This window comes from Naegleria gruberi (genome assembly GCF_000004985.1).
Source record: "Naegleria gruberi genomic scaffold NAEGRscaffold_4, whole genome shotgun sequence".
NCBI classification, from domain to species: domain Eukaryota; phylum Heterolobosea; class Eutetramitea; order Acrasida; family Naegleriidae; genus Naegleria; species Naegleria gruberi.
This window is the reverse complement of record NW_003163323.1, coordinates 255,437-273,593: the sequence shown is the minus strand read 5'-3', so window position 1 is coordinate 273,593 and position 18,157 is coordinate 255,437. Positions and strand designations below refer to the sequence as shown.

At 34.7% G+C, this 18,157-nt stretch overlaps 7 protein-coding genes across 7 annotated transcripts; 5 read left to right on the top strand and 2 right to left on the bottom strand.

The window, feature by feature from the left end:
• Positions 1–229: 229 nt before the first annotated feature.
• Positions 230–1,271, top strand: NAEGRDRAFT_62647 (uncharacterized protein; the record flags this gene model as incomplete). The annotated part of the gene is made up of 2 exons (XM_002682044.1): positions 230–589; positions 630–1,271. The coding sequence occupies 2 exons, from the start codon at positions 230–232 to the stop codon at positions 1,269–1,271; spliced, it is 1,002 nt and encodes a 333-aa protein (XP_002682090.1).
• A 209-nt stretch (positions 1,272–1,480) lies between these two features.
• Positions 1,481–2,608, top strand: NAEGRDRAFT_78160 (rhomboid domain-containing protein). The gene has a single exon (XM_002682043.1). The coding sequence runs from the start codon at positions 1,485–1,487 to the stop codon at positions 2,589–2,591; it is 1,107 nt and encodes a 368-aa protein (XP_002682089.1). The 5' UTR covers positions 1,481–1,484; the 3' UTR covers positions 2,592–2,608.
• Positions 2,609–3,312: 704 nt separating this feature from the next.
• On the top strand, positions 3,313–9,175 carry NAEGRDRAFT_78159 (erythrocyte membrane-associated giant protein antigen 332-like protein; the record flags this gene model as incomplete). The annotated part of the gene is made up of 1 exon (XM_002682042.1): positions 3,313–9,175. The coding sequence occupies one exon, from the start codon at positions 3,313–3,315 to the stop codon at positions 9,124–9,126; it is 5,814 nt and encodes a 1,937-aa protein (XP_002682088.1). The 3' UTR covers positions 9,127–9,175.
• Positions 9,153–11,362, bottom strand: NAEGRDRAFT_56808 (RING finger domain-containing protein). Its single transcript, XM_002681894.1, has 3 exons — positions 10,761–11,362; positions 10,493–10,710; positions 9,153–10,445 (listed from the first exon to the last, which is right to left on the bottom strand). Exons 1-3 carry the CDS (start codon positions 11,357–11,359, stop codon positions 9,181–9,183), a joined length of 2,082 nt encoding a protein of 693 aa, XP_002681940.1. The 5' UTR covers positions 11,360–11,362; the 3' UTR covers positions 9,153–9,180.
• Positions 11,363–11,496: 134 nt separating this feature from the next.
• On the bottom strand, positions 11,497–12,378 carry NAEGRDRAFT_62643 (uncharacterized protein; the record flags this gene model as incomplete). Its single annotated transcript, XM_002681893.1, has 1 exon — positions 11,497–12,378. The coding sequence occupies one exon, from the start codon at positions 12,376–12,378 to the stop codon at positions 11,497–11,499; it is 882 nt and encodes a 293-aa protein (XP_002681939.1).
• Positions 12,379–12,712: 334 nt separating this feature from the next.
• On the top strand, positions 12,713–14,091 carry NAEGRDRAFT_30199 (uncharacterized protein; the record flags this gene model as incomplete). Its single annotated transcript, XM_002682041.1, has 8 exons — positions 12,713–13,098; positions 13,148–13,171; positions 13,222–13,244; positions 13,285–13,365; positions 13,406–13,728; positions 13,770–13,822; positions 13,869–13,947; positions 14,011–14,091. 8 exons carry the CDS (start codon positions 12,713–12,715, stop codon positions 14,089–14,091), a joined length of 1,050 nt encoding a protein of 349 aa, XP_002682087.1.
• A 106-nt stretch (positions 14,092–14,197) lies between these two features.
• Positions 14,198–17,878, top strand: NAEGRDRAFT_62641 (uncharacterized protein; the record flags this gene model as incomplete). Its single annotated transcript, XM_002682040.1, has 1 exon — positions 14,198–17,878. One exon carries the CDS (start codon positions 14,198–14,200, stop codon positions 17,876–17,878), a length of 3,681 nt encoding a protein of 1,226 aa, XP_002682086.1.
• Between the last annotated feature and the right edge of the window lie 279 nt (positions 17,879–18,157).

Here is an 18,157-nt window from a genome sequence, read left to right as displayed (position 1 = left end):
CATTGGTTATTTGTTGTGATTATTGTGTTGGTATTCAATTTTCAATATTTCATCATTGCTTCTGCGCGCCATAAGGTGTTCTATTAAAAGCACCACAGCAACACTGAAAAAAAATGATGATATAACTCTGGGAAGTATTTTCGCCCAGAATTTCTTCCACAAAAAAAATCCCAAAACGTTGAGAAGAGGGAAGCAGCAAGAACATCACGAACACTAATTGGAGAGAAAAATGGAGTTTACTGAAGAAGACGTTTGCAAATTATTTGATGATGAAGAAACAACAAATAACAATACAACAAAAAACAATGACATTACAATACTTTTCTCCATCAATGATAAGACAATTAATGGTGGTTTGGCAAGGATTGAATGTTTACCAAACGGTTTTAATGTTAATGGCAAACGATCTCCTAGCAACACCACTCATAATGTCTTTGTTTCTGATCAACTTAAAGTTCAACTTTTTAAACCACTAGATATTGATGGTTCATCACTTGTTTGTCAGTTATTTATTAACGAAACTCTCCATACAGAAAAAGCCTTTAACGAATTACACGAATGTAATTTGACAATTCCAAGATGTAACAAAGTAAGTATTTATTATTTACATAAATTCTTATCTTTGGCAGGGAGGAAGCAATGGCAAATCTCGTATTGGTTATTTGAAACTTGTTCAAAAACAAGGAGAACAAGTCAAGCTTGTTGGTTTATCAAACAACTTTTGGATTAGAACAAAGACTAGAAAAGAGACCGTCACCAATGATAAAAAGACAACAGAAGACAAGAAACTGAAAAAGCGAGAATATGAAGAAGACTCTGAAAGTAGTTACAGCAGTGACTCGAAGAGAAAGAAGCAACCGGCTATTGATATTAATATTATTCCTGCACAAGACCAAACAAACCTTTTCGAAGAAAATCAAGGGCTCAAGAAGAGAGTTGCCGAGTTGGAAAAGTTAGTAAGCGATATTCTAACTGGAAAATTGCAATTTGATCAAAATTCAATTCCTTCTGCGCTTACTCAACAAATCCCTAGTACAATGAGTCAATTAACCAAAATTACAAAACCAAGACCTTCACCACTTTCTGTTCCATTATTGACAAGTAATACTTTTGGCATGTGTTCTCCAACCAATTTGATGGCATCAAGTTGTTCATCACCTGGATTGGATATTTCGCCAACATTCTTCATTACAAGCCCACCAAGGACTGGGTTTGAAAATATAGATTATCCATCAAACTATTCATTCGAGGATATGAGTGACTTTTTTTAATTTGTAAATATATTATATCCATAATAAATATTGTATTTTACAAAATAAGTATAAATTGAAAGAGTCCTTGGGTTGGGATTTACCATTTAGTTTACTTGAATCCTTAATTTCGCCTCCTTATTTCGAAACTATTCTATTTTTCCAAGGCATCCCTCTACCCTATTTTTAATTTCCATTTTGCATCGAAAATCTCCCATCAACAAACAACAAAAAATGTTTTCGTTTGGAAGGGAGTTTTTCTCTCCAAGTGGTCGAGTACAAGACTTACAAAGAGGAGGAAGCCACAATAATAATCAACAAACATCATCATCTTCTTCAGGAGGATTTCTAACGAATACTGCAATTGGATCATCAACAGGTGGATCATCAAATATTCATACAATTCCTTCGCAGCCTGAATCTGGCTATCATATTGAAGATCCTATTCATATCAAAGTTAAAAATTGGTTTTTATATTTTCCATTATGTAGTAATATTGTATTTTGTGTTTGTATTATTTTGTATATTGTACAGGGCGTTTTCAATGAACCAAAGTCTTCTGATATTTGCTATAGATACTCCACAACAATATTAACCACTAAAGTTTGGCAATTATTTACATTCCCTTTCTTTCATGGGAGTATAACACATATATTGTTTAACATGCTGGCTTTATATCAATTCGGAAATAGGATTGAATCAACACTTGGAACTATATACTTTTTCTTTATTTCATTATTTATGATAATATTTGGATCTGCTGTTTGGGTTGCTATTGATGCACTTTTTATTCAAGGTTTTGGAGCTGGACAAACACTTTCCTTTTTATTGGATAGATGCACTGTGGGATATAGTGGTGTTTTGTTTGGATATTTAGTTTTTACAGTTCAATATAGACCACTTTTTGAACAGTTATATCCTGGTGCCAATGCAGATGATTTTGCACCTAAATTAATTCCATGGTTAATGTTAATTGTTACTTCATTGTTAATGCCAAATGTCTCATTGATGGGACATTTGACTGGCATGATTTCTGGATATTTGATTTGGATCCTTGTGAGATTTGTAACACCAATTAATAAGGTATTCCTGTTTATTGACAGAAAAATTCCAAAATTTATCAGAGAAAGATCTTTTTACTTTGTATCTAATGAGGCTGTTTTTACAAGCGCAACAGCACAAACAAATCAACAAGATACTCAATCAACCCCGAGTCAACCAAGTTCAGGTGGATTTATGAGCAGTATTAGTGGGTGGTTTAGAGGAGGAAACAATAATTCGAACGACCAATCAGCCAATAATCACAGCTGGGGTTCTGGAAGAGCTCTGGGATCAAACTAAATAATAATAGTCTACATAACTTTATCTTGTTTTCATTGGAATAGCTACCTAATGGTAATTCAGAAATATTCCAGATTAAGACCTGTTAAATCTTTAAATACAAATTCAAATCTTACTTGTCTAATAAAATTAGGCAGACGAAACTGATCATCAAAATGAGACAAATTCCTACAATTTGTTGTGAGTTCTGTTTGGATATAATGAGCTCTCCAAGTTGGTAACAATGAGAAGACACTTGTTTGGTGTTGATTTCTTTCCAAGGTTTAAAATCTCAGTTGAACTTTAGAATTATTCACAATAGAGAATGATGAAGATCATACTAATGGATCTCTTCTGTGATCGATACAGAATTTACAGAATTGGTATTTTATATGCCCATTTTCTTTTTATTACTTTCCCGCCCAACTCGTAGAGAGGCACAAACACATCAATTATCGTCAAAGCGTTGGGTGTGAGTTTAAATCTTTGCAAAGAACCTCCTTGTACTTGGTTAGGTACAGGCGTAAAAGAGGATTTTTTGTAGTTTTTATTGGCGGGTTGTGCATGTGTCATATTGGCTGCATTGTAGTCTTAGCAAGAGCATTTTAAGGGCAAGAGACAGAACAAAAAAAATCCCAACAACCCTCAACACATTGTTGGTCATTAATTTTTTTAAATAATAAGGACTTAAACAATTATTTATTACATAAACTAGGTGTATAACATTGAAAAAACAAAAAGAATGAGCACTGAGGTTCATAACGATAATAATCTAATCGGAAATACAACAGATGACTTTAATGAAGATGAAATTACAGAACCTGTAGTGGAAAGTCTTCCTACAAGTGTCGAGCTTACGCCTGTTCTTATCGATAATGCTTCTTTCAGAGATGCTCTAGCAAATACAGTCAAGGATGAGTATCAGCAAAAACAACAAGGTTCAAAAAATGTATCGGCTTCTAACCTCAATTCTGATGAAAAAGAGCATAAGGAACCATCAAATTCTGTAAATAATGAAAATACTGAGGAACATCCTGTAGAGGAAAAAAAGGAACAAATCGAGAATAATACTACTGAAGAAATTTCAGAACCAACAAAGGAAGAGGATTCCAAAGTGGACGAAAAAACAGAGGAACAACCTGTCTCAGATGCTGCCGAAGTTTCCGAAGCAGTAACAGAAGTGAATACTTCTACGGCCGAAGAAACAGAAGAAGTACCTCAAGAAGAACCAATCCAAGAAGAATCACCTCAAGAAAATCAACCAGTAGAGGAAGAGAAGCCACAAGAATCAGCACCAACTGGGGAAACTGAATTAAATGAATTTCAGGAGGAAAATCAAACTGTTGCAGAGGAAACAGCAGAACAAACCCAGGTTGATCAATTGAACGAGGAAAACCAGCCTGAAGCTAAGGACGAACAACTTCAGGAAGAACCTTCACAAGAAGAGGATAAGCCTATTGAAGAGGAAGCTCCGTTGGAAGAGCAACCTCAAACAGAAGAATCTCCAGCTCAAGAACAAGTGGAAGAGGAAACCCTACCTGTTGAGGCAACAGAAGTGAATTCTCCTCAAGAACAGACTGAAGAAATTCCTCAAGAAGTGAATTCTTCTCCTTCTGAAGAAGAGCAACCTCAAGCAGAAGAAACTCAAGAAATACTTCAATCCACAGAAGAAGTTCCTCAAGAAGAACCAATCCAAGAATCACCTGAAGAAACAGTTCAAGAAGAGCCAATTGAGGAATCTACTATTCAAGAAGAAACACAAGAGGAAGAAGCAATCCAAGAACATTCGGCTGAAGAGACTCAAGAAGAGCAACGTTTCGAAGAAGAAGCTCAACAAGAAGAAATTGAACAAGAGGAAGTAGCTCAAGAAGAACAACCAGTAGCCCAGGAAGAATATTCCCAAGATCTGATTCAAGAAGAATCACAACCAGTTGAAGAACCAACCCAGGAAGAAGCTCAACCTGTTGAAGATGCACCATTGGAGACACAAGAAGACCTTCCTGTCGAGCCAACTCAAGAGACAGTTCAAGAAGAATCTCCTGCTGAAGAAGCTCAACCAGAAGAACCTGCAATAGAGCAAGTTGTTGATGAGGAACCAGTACACGAAGAACAACCATTAGAAGCAACTGCTCATGAAGTTGAGGATAAACAAGAAGAACTTCAACAAGAGGAACCTGTTTCTAAAGAGGAAGAGGTCCAACAAGAATCACAAGATCTGATTCAAGAAGAATCACAACCAGTTGAAGAACCAACCCAGGAAGAATCTTCCCAAGATCATGTTCAAGAAGAGCAAGAAGAAATTCAACCAGAGGAAGAGGTTCAAGAAGCTCAACCTGTTGGGGAACAAGCTGAGGAAGAGAAACTCAATGAAGACCCCTCCCCAGAAACTGTTCCAGTGCAGGAGGTTGACGAATCTACAGATCAAGAAGTGGAAACTCACCAAGAAGAGCTATCAGCTGTTGATGAGACCCAAGAACCAGAGCAAGTTGGGCCAGTAGAAGAACCACCAGTGGAAGAAACCCAGGAGGAAAGAATTGAAGAACCTCAACCAGAAGAAGCTTCTCCTGAAGAGCCACTACAAGAAGAAGTTCAACCAGCTGAGGAGATTGTAGAAACTCAACCAGAAGAAGTAACAACTCAAGAAGAAACTACCCAGGAGCATGAAGAGCCACTACAAGAAGAAGTTCAACCAGAAGAACCTGCAATAGAGCAAGTTGTAGATGAGGAACCAGTACACGAAGAACAACCATTAGAAGCAACTGCTCATGAAGTTGAGGATAAACAAGAAGAACTTCAACAGGAAGAACCTGTTTCTCAAGAGGAAGTTGCTCAAGAAGCACAACCTGCTGACATTGAGGAATATGTTCAAGAAGAGCAACCTGCTCAAGAACAGACTGAAGAAATTCCTCAAGAAACTGAAGATGATCAACCAATTGAGGAAACACCAGAAGCAACAGTTCAAGAAGCACCAATTGAGGAATCTACTGTTCAAGAAGAAACACAAGAGGAAGAACCAGTCCAAGAAAATTCAGCCGGAGAGACTCAAGAAGAGCAACTTTTCGAAGAAGCTCAACAAGAAGAAATTGAACAAGAGGAACCTGTTTCTCCAGAGGAAGAGGTTCAAGAATCACAAGATCTGATTCAAGAAGAATCGCAACCTATTGAAGAGACACCACTGGAAGAGCAAGCCATAGAAGCAACTCATGAGGACACAGTTCAAGAAGAATCTCCATCTGAGGAAGAACCAGCCGAACCACTTGAAGAGGAACCTGTCCAACAAGTAGAAGAACCTAAATCTGAAGAAATACAACATGAAGAGGAAGTGAATGTTGAAGAGTCCACCCTTAATACTGTAGAGCAAACAGATGAACAATTTGGCGCGCAAGACGAGCATGTAGAAAAAATGGAAGAGCAGGAATCTCACGATTCCACTCAACATCATGAACCATCAGATCATCAAGATGAACAGTATAATCATGAGGAAACAAAGGTTGAGGAACACGGTGAACATATTGAAGAAATCAAGCAAGAAGTACATTCGGACCAACATAACGAATATGTGGAAGAAATCAACACATCTATTATTCATCTCCATGATGTGCACTCTGAACAAGAGTGTACTGAGGAGGATCATGATGAAACCAGCTCTACCCTTCCTGAAAGCCACGACCATGAGCAATATCAAACCTTAGATGATCATGAAACACATGAACAAGAAGATACTGAAACTAAAAGCCATAGAGACATTGAAGATATGGATCATTTTGCAGACGTGGAATCCCCAAGAGAACAAACGATTCAAGAACCACTCCAAGAAGAAGGTTTGCCATTTGAAATAGGTCATGAGAAAAAATCAGAAAATGAAGAAAAGAAGGATAAGCATAACCACGAGGAGGTTAAGGAAGTTAAGGAAGAAAATGTTGAGAAACATGACCACGAAGAGAAGGAAAAGAATGATCATGAAGAAAAGAAGGATATACATAATCACGACGAGGATAAGAAAGAAAATGTTGAGAAACATGATCATGAAGAAAAGAAGGATAAACATAACCATGAGAAGGAAGTTAAGGAAGAAAATGTTGAGAAACATGTTCATGAAGAGAAGGATAAACATAACCATGAGGAAGTTAAGGAAGAAAAGGTTGAGATTCATGATCGTGAAGAGAAAAAGGAAAAGCATGATCATGAAGAGAAGAAAAACGAGCTTAAACACGATGAGAAAGTTGAGGAAGAAAAGGAAGAGAAGAAAAAACATGATCCTGAAGAGAAGAAAGACGATAAGAAAGAAGAAAAGGTTGAGAAACATGATCACGAAGAGAAGAAGGAAAAGCATGATAATGAAGAGAAGAAGGAAAAGCATAATCACGATGATAAGCAAGAAAATATTGCATATCAAGAGACTGAGATTATTAACAAATCCTCCGAAGAGCAAACTGAAGAAATAGTAGAAATCCATGCACAAGAAATTGTCAAAGAAGAAGAACCAAAAATGGAACCAGTTACAGAACCACCTCAAGAGGAAAGCTTACCTTTTGAAGTTGCCAATACAGAGAAACCTCAAGCTATTGAGGAAGCATCTGTTGAAGAGCATAAACATACCGAAGAGAATCATGAAAACATTGAGACAACTGAAGAACATAGGGAAGATATCAAGAATGAAGAACACCATGATAGGGTTGAAGATCATCATCAAGTTAAGCACGAAAGTGTTGATGAGGTCAAAAAGGTTGAGGAACAAGAGGAGCAAATTATTGAGGAACACAGTCACAAAGAACAAAATGATGAAATTAAATGCACCGAAGAACATATTGGACATCAAGAAAGCAATCAGGAAAGCGAGATTAAACAAGTTGAAGAAACAGTTGAATATGTGGAAAGTAAGCAAGAGGAATTGGAAGAATCACATGAAGAACAATCAGAAGAGGTACATGTTTCAGAAGAAGAGGACTTTGAGGTTCACCAAACAGCACATGAAGAGTCCATTAAGGAAGTATCTTCTGAGGAAGTCACTAAAGAGGATGAATTTGAAAACAGCAAACAACATGTTGAACAAGAATTCTCAGAAAATAACGAAGTTGCCCTAGAAAATACTGAAGAAGAAACCTTCGAGAGCCTTGAAAACCAAGAACAAACACATGAGAATTTTGAAAATATTGAAAGTCATGAAGAAAACTTTGAGGAAAATCAATTCAATGAAACTACTGATGAATTCGAGCAAAATACGGAAGAGTTCAATGAAACAGATCAATTTTTCGAAGAGAAATATGAGGAAACTCAAGAAGAAACTCAAGAAGACCATGAACCAACTCAAGAGGAAACTCAAGATCAACATGAGGAACAATTCGAAGATCACTTCGAAGATCAATTCGAGGAACAATTCGAAGAGTTTGCAAATGAGGAATCAACAGAAATTAAACAAGAATCAAACGAGTTTGTTGATCAAGTGGAAAAGGAAATGAAAGAACAATCAGAAGAAGCTGAAGAAAAAGAAGATACAAGTCATCAACAAGAAACAGATATGGATCATTTTCCTGGAGAAGAATCTCCAAGAGAACAAACAGTTCAAGAACCATTCCATGAAGAAAGTTTGCCTTTTGAGGTTGACCAACAAGAGGAGGTACAAGCAGAAGAGATTGAGACAGCAGATAACCAAAAAGAACAAAAGGAGACAACTCATGAAGAAGAACAAGCTGAACTTCAAAAGGAAGATGAGTTTGACTCGTTTGAAGAAGATTTTGAAACCTTTGAAGAACAACCTTCAGAAGAATCTTCCACTGAAGAGGAACATCATGTGAGATTTGCTGAAGAAACTAAAACAATTGAAGATTCATACACAACACAAGATGAAACAAACCATCATGAAGAAACACAGGAAGAAACACACCAAGAAACTTTTGTTGATACCAAACTCTCAGAAGAAACACACGTGAAATCATCTCAAAAAGAAGAAACACAAGAAGACAAGCAAGAAAAACACCAACAACCAGAGGAAAAACAAGAACCTCATGAGGAAACAAGTGTTGACGCACCAGAAAAACACAAACAACCAGAAGAAACACATGTCGAAGAAGCTCAAGCTGAATATGTGGTGGAAGAAACTAAGGAAGAAGAACCTGTTAAGGAAAGAACTCTTGAGGATGTGTATGTTGAAAACTGTGAAAAGAGATCTCTTAGACCAAACACTCGTCTTAGAGCTCAATTTGGCACAAATACTATCGTCACCGATGGAGAAGTTAATTTATCAGACAATTATTTAGGTGATAAGGGATTAGAGCCTTTCTTGGAAACTCTTTTAAATGTTGAATTCCACAAATTGAGTTTGCCAAAACAAGGGTTCAGAAATCCAGCTATTGAAACCCTAGTCTCAATTCTCAAGCCTCATCCAACAATTGTTGAGCTTGATTTGAGTGGAAATTTGATTTCAATTGGTGCAGCTTTAGCTTTGATTGATTTTGCCAAATCGAATAATACCATTCGAGTAATTAACATTCAAAATACTTACATTGATGATATGTTTAAAGAAAAAATTGAAAAATATCTTGCTAAAAATGCATAACCTGTACATGTAAAATACCTAAGAATAAAACTAATACTAAGTTTATTGTAAAAATTACTTCTTCTTTGACTTTATGGATGGAAAATCATCTTTTTTACCAGAACTGGTTGATACATTCTTTGTTGTAGTATTTGTGTTAGTTTTCTTAGCCCAATCTCCTTGTAATTGTACTGAAGAACTTGCTACTGATTGGGTAATGTCTATTTGTTGCTTACGTTTTGACCAATCGTTTGGCTTCTTTTGTTTCTTTTCAGGTTGCTGTTGTTGTTGGACAGGTGTTACTGTTTTCAACGTTGTAGGGAAGTGGAAATCACTGTTAACAGGTGGAGGAGTGGAAATAAGTTCTGGAAAGTTAGAAATGTGCAACTCTTGAATTAATCTTTCCCTGGCAAGTCTTTCTTCTTCCTTTCTCTTTTCCTCATTCTTCTTTTCCTCTTGTTCTTCTCTTATTCTCATTCTCACCTTTTCGTCTCTTCTATATTTTCTATGCTTAATATCTTTTATAAATGTATTAATCGTCTCCTTTGATACAATATTCCTCATATCAATTTCTACCAGAGAAATGTAACAACCACAAGGAACATGCTTAAGAACAGGATATCTCCTTCTTAATTCCTCATTGAGTTCAACTGTTTCAATTTCTAATATTGGACAATCATTGAGATTGGTTGGAAAATTACTGTAATCTTGGAATTCGTGAATTAACATTTTTGAACAGAGAGGATGTAAGAATATCATTTGACAATCAGAGGATTGATAATACCAATAATCCTCAACTTCTTTCTTCTCTGTGGCTTGAGATACTTCAGGTTTTTGTGAGGATTTGTTTTTTGGTTGGGTTGGTTTTCCCTTTGCCAAATGTGTTTTTGTCCATTCAAGCCAATCCTTTTTTCTTTGAAGAACTTGATCCTTTGCCAATACTATAAATTCAGATTCCGCAGCACTTTCAGATGTTTTAAGAGAATTGTCCAAATCAGCAAGTTCCTTTTCTAATATTTGAGAAATATCATAGGTAACATTAAATCGGGAAAATTTGGCACTTTCAGAATCACCATCAACTGGATAAATAGTAGGTAAATCCTTTGATTGAACACCCTCCTTGGTAGTGTTCAACTCAGAAACAAGGTCTGGAATTATAAGTTTCTTATCTCGTTTAAGCAAAACTAAATTCATCTTGTCATTTTCTTTATATTTCTTCCTGTATTCAACTCTTACACTTCTCAATGCATCTATATAAACACTTTCATTGCAGAGAGGACACTTTCTATAGTTTGTTTCTCCTAAAGCAACATGTCTCAAAATGCAAGGATAACAAAAAACTAATCATAAATTTAATATTCAATATTCAAACATGTTAAAAACTTACCATGGCCACATTTTGTCATTTTAGGTGCCTTAAATGTATCAAGACAAATTGGACATTCTTGATTTTCATCATGAGTTTGTTGAATAACCAATTCAATGGTATCCCAATCAACTAGTGTGTCTGCATCAAATTTTCCATTGTTATATTCAGTGATATGAAATTGTTGATTAATAAAATTGGTATTACTCTGAGAAAGGGGTCTCAAAACGAAATGAAAGCTTTCAAATTGGTTAGTATATATTAATTTGAAATTTTCAGTAATACCTACTTGGCCAACACAAATTCCTCCTTTGTCTTTGGTCTTTGATAGTAATTATTGTATTTGTGATGATGACTATGATTGTGGTGATGTTGCTTCTTTGATTTGTTATTCTTGTTGTTTGTATTGCTACTACTACTGCCATTGCCAGAATTACTATTTGGCTTATATGCTGTCTTGTTAACTATAAAACTATGTCCTTTATAGTGATAGGCAAGTTCTGGTTCTTCGGAATGAAAATATTCTTCTTCATCATGATCATCATTCGTTTCGACTAGATTAGCTTCTTCATTACTCTTTGATTGATTGGCAATAAAGAATTGAGAAGCAGGAAAAACCTTCTTTGGCTTGTTTTTTCTATTCTTATTCTTTTGTTGATTCAAGTCCGAATGTTGTTGATGATGATCATCATTATCTGCTACTACCTCATTCTCCTCAATTTCATCATGGTAATGTTCAATAGTTGATTCTAAAGATTCTTCAATATTCACATCATCATGATGATGATCCAAACAAGTCTCCTCCTCCACCACCACCTTGTTTTGGTTGTCTAATTGTATGTGAGGATTCAATTCATCAGTAGCAGCAGCTTGCGATGTTTGAGACATTTTTTCAATCTAATTTTATAAAATATTTTCAATTTGGTTTTTCATTTCTATCGTGGAATTGAAGTAATCAATTTGAATTATTTGTTTTGGAAAGTATTAAATAATAAATGACTATTGGTGGATTTAATAAAAAGCACTTAAAGGTTTCTATAATTTTTATCCAAAACAAGCTCAGCAAGAGCTCGTAGTTCGAGAGGAGTGATGGCATTGTACTTGTCTTGAATGTCGTGTTTCTCTACTGCATACTTAATGTTGGCCCACTCATCGTTGAGAGCCATGTGAATCATTTCTTGTTCATTATTATCAGTCCACCATTCTGGGAATACTTTTCTTTCCTTTGCCTTACCAAGATACTTTTTGAAATCTTGTAATGGATCTTCTTGAGCATAGAGACCTCTTTGCTTGCCTCTAAGTGAATAGTCATCCTCAACTCTCAATCTGTAAGAGTCAATGAAATGTTGATAGAGTGCATCTTTAGTTTCCAAGTTTTCATACCAAACATATTCACCATCATGAATCTTTTCTTCCTCCTCATTTTCTTCATCATCCTCGTTGTAATCTTCCTCATTTTCTTCATCATATTCTTCTGGAAGTGATTGATTATTATTATTTAGGAATTGATTTTGATTCATCCAATTAGATTCATCATCCTCTTGTTCTTCCTCATCTTCAATTTCATCCTCATCATCAACCCATCTACTCCAATCAATAGTAATATTTCTATTCTTTTCCTTGCTCTTTGTTAATCTTGGCCAAAATTCAACATCATCAACCAATTTTTCAATTCTCAATTCAATCTTTCTTCCAGTCACTTTATATTTACACAACTCAGCTCTAATTTGATTAAATAATTCCAATTGTAATTCAAAGTCTTTATCATCGGAATTGCTTGCATTCACTCGTACTAAACCCTCATCAGTGAAAGAAACTTGAACATTTTTTGCATCAGTAATTTCTACATTTAAATTGATAAATTCCTTCCTCTGTGACCATGAAACTATTGGAGTTTGTTTTGACATTTTTTTTAATTTTAATTTATTTATCTGTGCGATAATATCATTTGCAATAGTTCAGACAAACAATTACAAGAAAGAGATTCTGTCTCAAGTAATTCAATAATGCATGCACTGCTTTCTTTACAAAATGTACTCAAAAATTCCACCAATCCATTGTCCAAATCGCTCAAGTAACCAATTAGCAAATTCACCGAAGAAAAAAATGAGCAAGAACTTGTTCCTTTCCCTCGCTGTTGTTTTCGTCATCTTGATGTATTTTGCATCATGGATCGACGCTCGCTCACCTATTGATCAAACTGATAATGAAGAATATCAAGCAGGTATTCCATTGAAAGTTATGTATGGTGGAGCCTATGATGAAAAGGAAGCTTTAAATTATTTCCAACATTTTAAAAAGTTGTATTTGAAGAGATATGCCACTGAAGAGGAACATCATCGTAGATGGAAGATTTTCTATGATAATATTAATTTAGTTAATCAATTAAATATTATGCATAAACCAAACGAAATTGCAGGTAAACCAGTTGCTCAATATGGTATCACTCAATTTATGGATATGAGTCCAAATGAATTTGCTCGTGTCAAACTCTTGCCACCAACAAAACAAAAGGATATCAACCACACTCCAACTGCACCAAAGGAAAAGTATCAAATTGATGCTCTTCCTGAATCATTTGATTGGAGAGAACATGGTGCTGTTACTGCTGTTAAAGATCAAGCTAGGTAAGGTTAAACATACTTTAGAATTTTAAATATTGACATTGTAAAATAGTTGCGGAAGTTGTTGGGCTTTCAGGTTTGTATTTGTTATTTGAATATTATTTAAAGGCCCATTAATTTATCTAGTACTGTCGAAAATATTGAAGGAGGTCAGTATTCTTTTTTTCGGAAATATTGACATTGTAATAGCATACTTTTTGGCTGGTCACAATTTGACTAAATTCTCTCCTCAACAACTTGTTGATTGTGATAATTTGAATTGTGGATGTTGTAAGTATTAGTAAATATGCAAATGCTAAATAGGAAATAGTTGGAGGTTTTCCATTTATTGCCATGCAATATATCCAAAAGAGAGGAGGTTTGGCTACTGAATCTTCTTACCCATACTGCATTCCACCATTAGGAAACTGTTTCCCGTGTAACACTAACAAGACCTATTGTCCTAGTGGAGAATATTGCAATCGTACTTGTTCAGTTCAAAACTATCAACTTGTTGCAAAGGTTGCTGGTTATGAAAATGTCTCTCAAAATGAAGACGATATTGCCGCATACTTGGTAAAGAATGGACCACTCTCCATTTGCCTTAATGCCATGTGGTTGCAATTCTATCATAGTGGTATTAGTGATCCAATGGTAAGTTTATTCATTTCAATTCAAATATTGACATGCAAAAGTATTGTCCTCCAGATATTGACCATGCTGTTTTGCTTGTTGGTTTTGGTACTCAGTAAGTTTTAAAATTGTCATGTTATTTATCATAACAACCTTAATAGCACTAATTGGCTTGGAGAAAAGACTAATTATTGGATTGTTAAGAACAGTTGGGGAGAATCTTGGGGTGAAAAGGGTTATGTAGGTTTACTTGTTCAATTTTTTAATAATTAACAATTATTTAACAATTTTCTTGACAAACAGTTCCGTCTCATTAGAGGTAAGGATAAGTGTGGTATTAATACTATGGTTGCCAATGCCATTGTTGGAAAGACTAAATTCTAGATATTATACCATAAAAATAATTATTTTCATTCTCATTCATACCTATTTTATTATTCAATATTGAAAATTCCCGCCACAATTAGATTTAAAAATAATTTTAAAAAAAATGCAATCAAGAGATGATCATCAACTTGCTTGTGTTCCGGAAGAAATTCTAATTGACCACTTTCTTCCTTTTGTTCATCACAAGGCACTAATTTCTCTTAAAACAACTAATCAATATTTTAACAAATTGGTTTGGGATTACTGGATCAAATACAAGACAAGCTACTCTATTCCATACGGAATTGCATGTGGCAGATTTGAGAATATTTACAAACATTTTCTTTGCAAGTTGGCCAATTTGACAGAGATTGGAGCAGAGAAAAGTCTTGATGATGATGGGTTTTGTCAACAGCTGGATGATTTTTCACTTTTTAAAATGTTGGAGAGTTTGAGTGGTAAACTTAAAAAGTTAGATCTGGCACGGTATGATACTCTGTGTGGCAACTTTATACAGGACATTGCAGAGAAGAAAATTCCAGCATTGTACACTATTGAGGAGATGTTGATTAGAGATATTGACTTTGAACTTCAGAATATGACTATGGAAGCATTTGAAAATCTGAAGAAATTAGTACTGATAGGAAAGGATGCCGTAGATATTGAGTTTGATACCTTTAAATTTCCACCTTCTTTGGAGACATTAGTTTTAGATTACGAGCTACCAGATACCTTTGTAGCAAGTATAGGCAAGCAATGTCCCAATTTAACTGATTTACGTGTTAAAGGAGTATCAGATGATGTTGCTATAGAACTAATTGAATCATTGCCCAAATTAACATCATTTCATGTTACTCTTGATGAATCATGCACTACCATGTCAAGCTCTTTCTTTTCAATTTTCAAAAAAAAAGGAATTACTCTCAATATATCTTCCATTTCTTTGCCTTATAGTATCAATACAAAATCAGCAATTAATCCCTTTGGTATCTATTCAGAAAAGTTGACCTATCTAGGCTTGTATTGTACTGGGCTAGAAATGAATGATATATTGTTAAATTCTATTGTTTGTTTAAAGAACTTGAAGAAACTGAAATTGGTGTTCGATGTGGAGGAAGTCAAGTTCACATCAAAATGTCTCCATTCCCTTTCAAATAATTCAACTTTGAAACATTTGGAATCTCTTACATGTACTTTGAATAGTGGTGCTGGTTCTTTGGTACCTATTATTGTTGACAACGCCATCAAGGAAATCAATTTACAAGGAGAAGAAGAAGAATATTTCGATTTCTCATTCTTAAAGAGATGCTCAAATATTGAAACATTGAATTTGGATTTTGAGACAGAAAATAACAACTTGTCGGCTACGCTCAGCTCCAAGATTCATTTACCAAACTTGAGAACAGTTTCTGGAAAATTATTTACTTGTAATATTGTAAATTTACTTCCTAATAAGCAAAATATCAAATCTCTCAAAATGGTCTATGATAGCGATATGGATCTTACACAATTCAAGACGCTCAAAAACTTGGAACTTTCTTTGAATGTTTGCCTCCCAAATGATATTGTCCTGCCACTCTCCTTAAATAATTTGGAAGTCTTTTCCCACATTGTTGATCCGAGTTATACTGGTTTTATCAATAATATTTTGGCACTCAAAAATCTAAGAATACTCAAGCTCAAGATGGAATGTTTGCAAAATGAAACAGTTGCCACTATTTGTACAAAGGATTCTCCAATAGAAGAATTGTTAATTGGTGGATCCAAGTTTTTAACCAATTCTATCACTCACCACTTCACCTCAATGGAAAATTTGAGAAATTTAATGGTAATAGACTGTAGAGAATTTAAGGATTGTAATGAAATATCTCTCCTAGAATACGAAAGAAATTTCCACATGTTCTCATCTAAAATTAAGGAAAGAAAATTTGATTTTGAAAAAGCCTATTCCACAGTCAATGAGGAACTTAAAAGCAGGCTAATGATGGAAACGTACAAGTCAATAGATACTCTTTTCCAAGAATTACACACAACTCACTTTACCAAATTGATGAAGGAGAGAAAACTGATAGAATTGAACCTTTGTGCTTGCTCTGTTTTGACTCTTTTGAAAGAGAAAGGATTACGTCTTGAGCGTGACAATGAGTTTTGGCTTTTCTATTACCTATTGCTATCAACGAATAGTGACTTTATGCCTCTACACCAAAATGACATGTTAAAATTTGTCAATTCTGTTTTTGCTAGATTGAATGAAGGAATACTCAGCCAAGAGCAAATAGCTAGATTACAGTTTTGCTGCTCAAATTCAATTGAACCATTTATCAAGGGAGCAAGTTATGGAATAGTACTAGCAATACTGTCTATTTTACTGGATTTGAATGACTTGGATACAATATCCAAGATTTCTAGCTCACTGCCACAAGCTTTATTCATGGTTAATCCACAATTAGTCAAAACAGTTACCAAGTTCATGGAAAGATGTGTCAGAGAAAAAGACTGTTTATTACAAATATTCTCCTTCCCAGATTTGTTTCTAATCCTTTCCACCATTTCTTTTTCCATGGAAATAACTAGTACTCCATCATTTTCTGAATTTTGTCATGCCATCACATCTGCATACTGTTTTAACATTAATTGCCCTGCAGTTATGGCACAATACTTTGAAAAGTTCAGTAGCATTCAACATATTTATAATCCTTTCACTAATCTTTCCGCTAAAGTGAAGAAAGAAAAGGAAGCTTTCCGTAAAGTTGATCCACTAGATGTATCAATTCCAACAAGGGAGAGGGTTTCCATAGCAGTGGATCCTGCATGGGCAGATAAGAATACATATGTGGATTGTATTGATATTTCCCATGGTTTCAACGTGGAGCTCTTTAAAAAGATCAAGTCTCATACTTTTGAAGCCTTTGGTTTCAAGTGGTATCTCAGTATTCAGAATGGAGAGTATCTTGGAGAGGTGAGAACCTCATTACATTTGGATTCAGTACATTCTACGAATCCAGATGAAATCAGCTTACAATTGGACCATTTGCAAGTCAAAGTTTTGTTTATGAATTTCAATTTTGATCCATCATATTATTATGTGAAAACCCACAAGTTCAAGTTCAAAGATGATTTTGTTTCAGATAACGTCTATTATAACAAGGATCCTTATGAAAAATCATTGACTGAGTTCAATTATAGAACTATTATTTGTATTAAATTACTTGAAAAGAAGATGAAACAAGTCCACCCATTAACTACCTTTCCAAATAATCCTCTCAATTATTTAAGTAACAAGCATCCTTGGCTCTCTAGACAAATTTCAAAGGAAAGACCAATTCACCACGAAACAATAACCATCCTTACACCATTAGAAACTCTAGTGGATGATTGTTTTTCATCTGATACCATTCATGCATTTGGGAATAATGTTCACTTTTACATTAAGCCAAAATCAAGAAAGAGTGGATTGTTTGCAGTTGATCTCACTGATCAATTCATTCCAACAGATCTCTACAAAGTTAAATATTTATTTGCAAATGAATCCTTCGATATGGATAGCGTTCAAATTGGAAAATATGAGAGGAAATCTGAAATCGAAATGGACCTTGAAGATACACCATATATTGATTCAGAACTAGACTATAATTTGTTTGAACCAACATTCCACCAACCAACAGTCATTGAGAGAGAACCAGGAAAATTCTTTAACAAGTACGTTTTCCAATTAGTACTTGTTTTGAGCAATACAGCTCATGGATTGGATATTGGTAATCCATATGATGATATGGATGACGACGACGATTGGGAAGACATGTAAATTCTATTTAAAATTGTTACAATATAATAATTAAAGATAAACGAAAGTAGTCCTATTGTTATTCAGAAAATCAAAGCTAATCCTCATCGTCTTAATAAGAAGGAAATGAAACTGATTAAAGAATTGAATCAGTATTCCTATTGAAATATTTCATGACTATATTGATTCAATTTCAAAATTCATACTATCTTACAATAAAAAATACCCAATTCGAATATTTTCATTGGATATGCCAACACACCATCTTCCGATATCCATTTTAATCGTACACTTGTTTAA

Coding starts and splice junctions, on each gene's coding strand:
- NAEGRDRAFT_78160 (XM_002682043.1), top strand. CDS start 1,485: ATGTTTTCGTTTGGAAGGGAGTTTTTCTCTCCAAGTGGTCGAGTACAA.
- NAEGRDRAFT_56808 (XM_002681894.1), bottom strand. CDS start 11,359: ATGTCTCAAACATCGCAAGCTGCTGCTACTGATGAATTGAATCCTCAC. Junction 10,711..10,760: donor GAGGAATTTGTGTTGGCCAA/GTAGGTATTACT, acceptor CCAATTTGAAAG/CTTTCATTTCGTTTTGAGAC. Junction 10,446..10,492: donor AATGACAAAATGTGGCCATG/GTAAGTTTTTAA, acceptor ATTTATGATTAG/TTTTTTGTTATCCTTGCATT.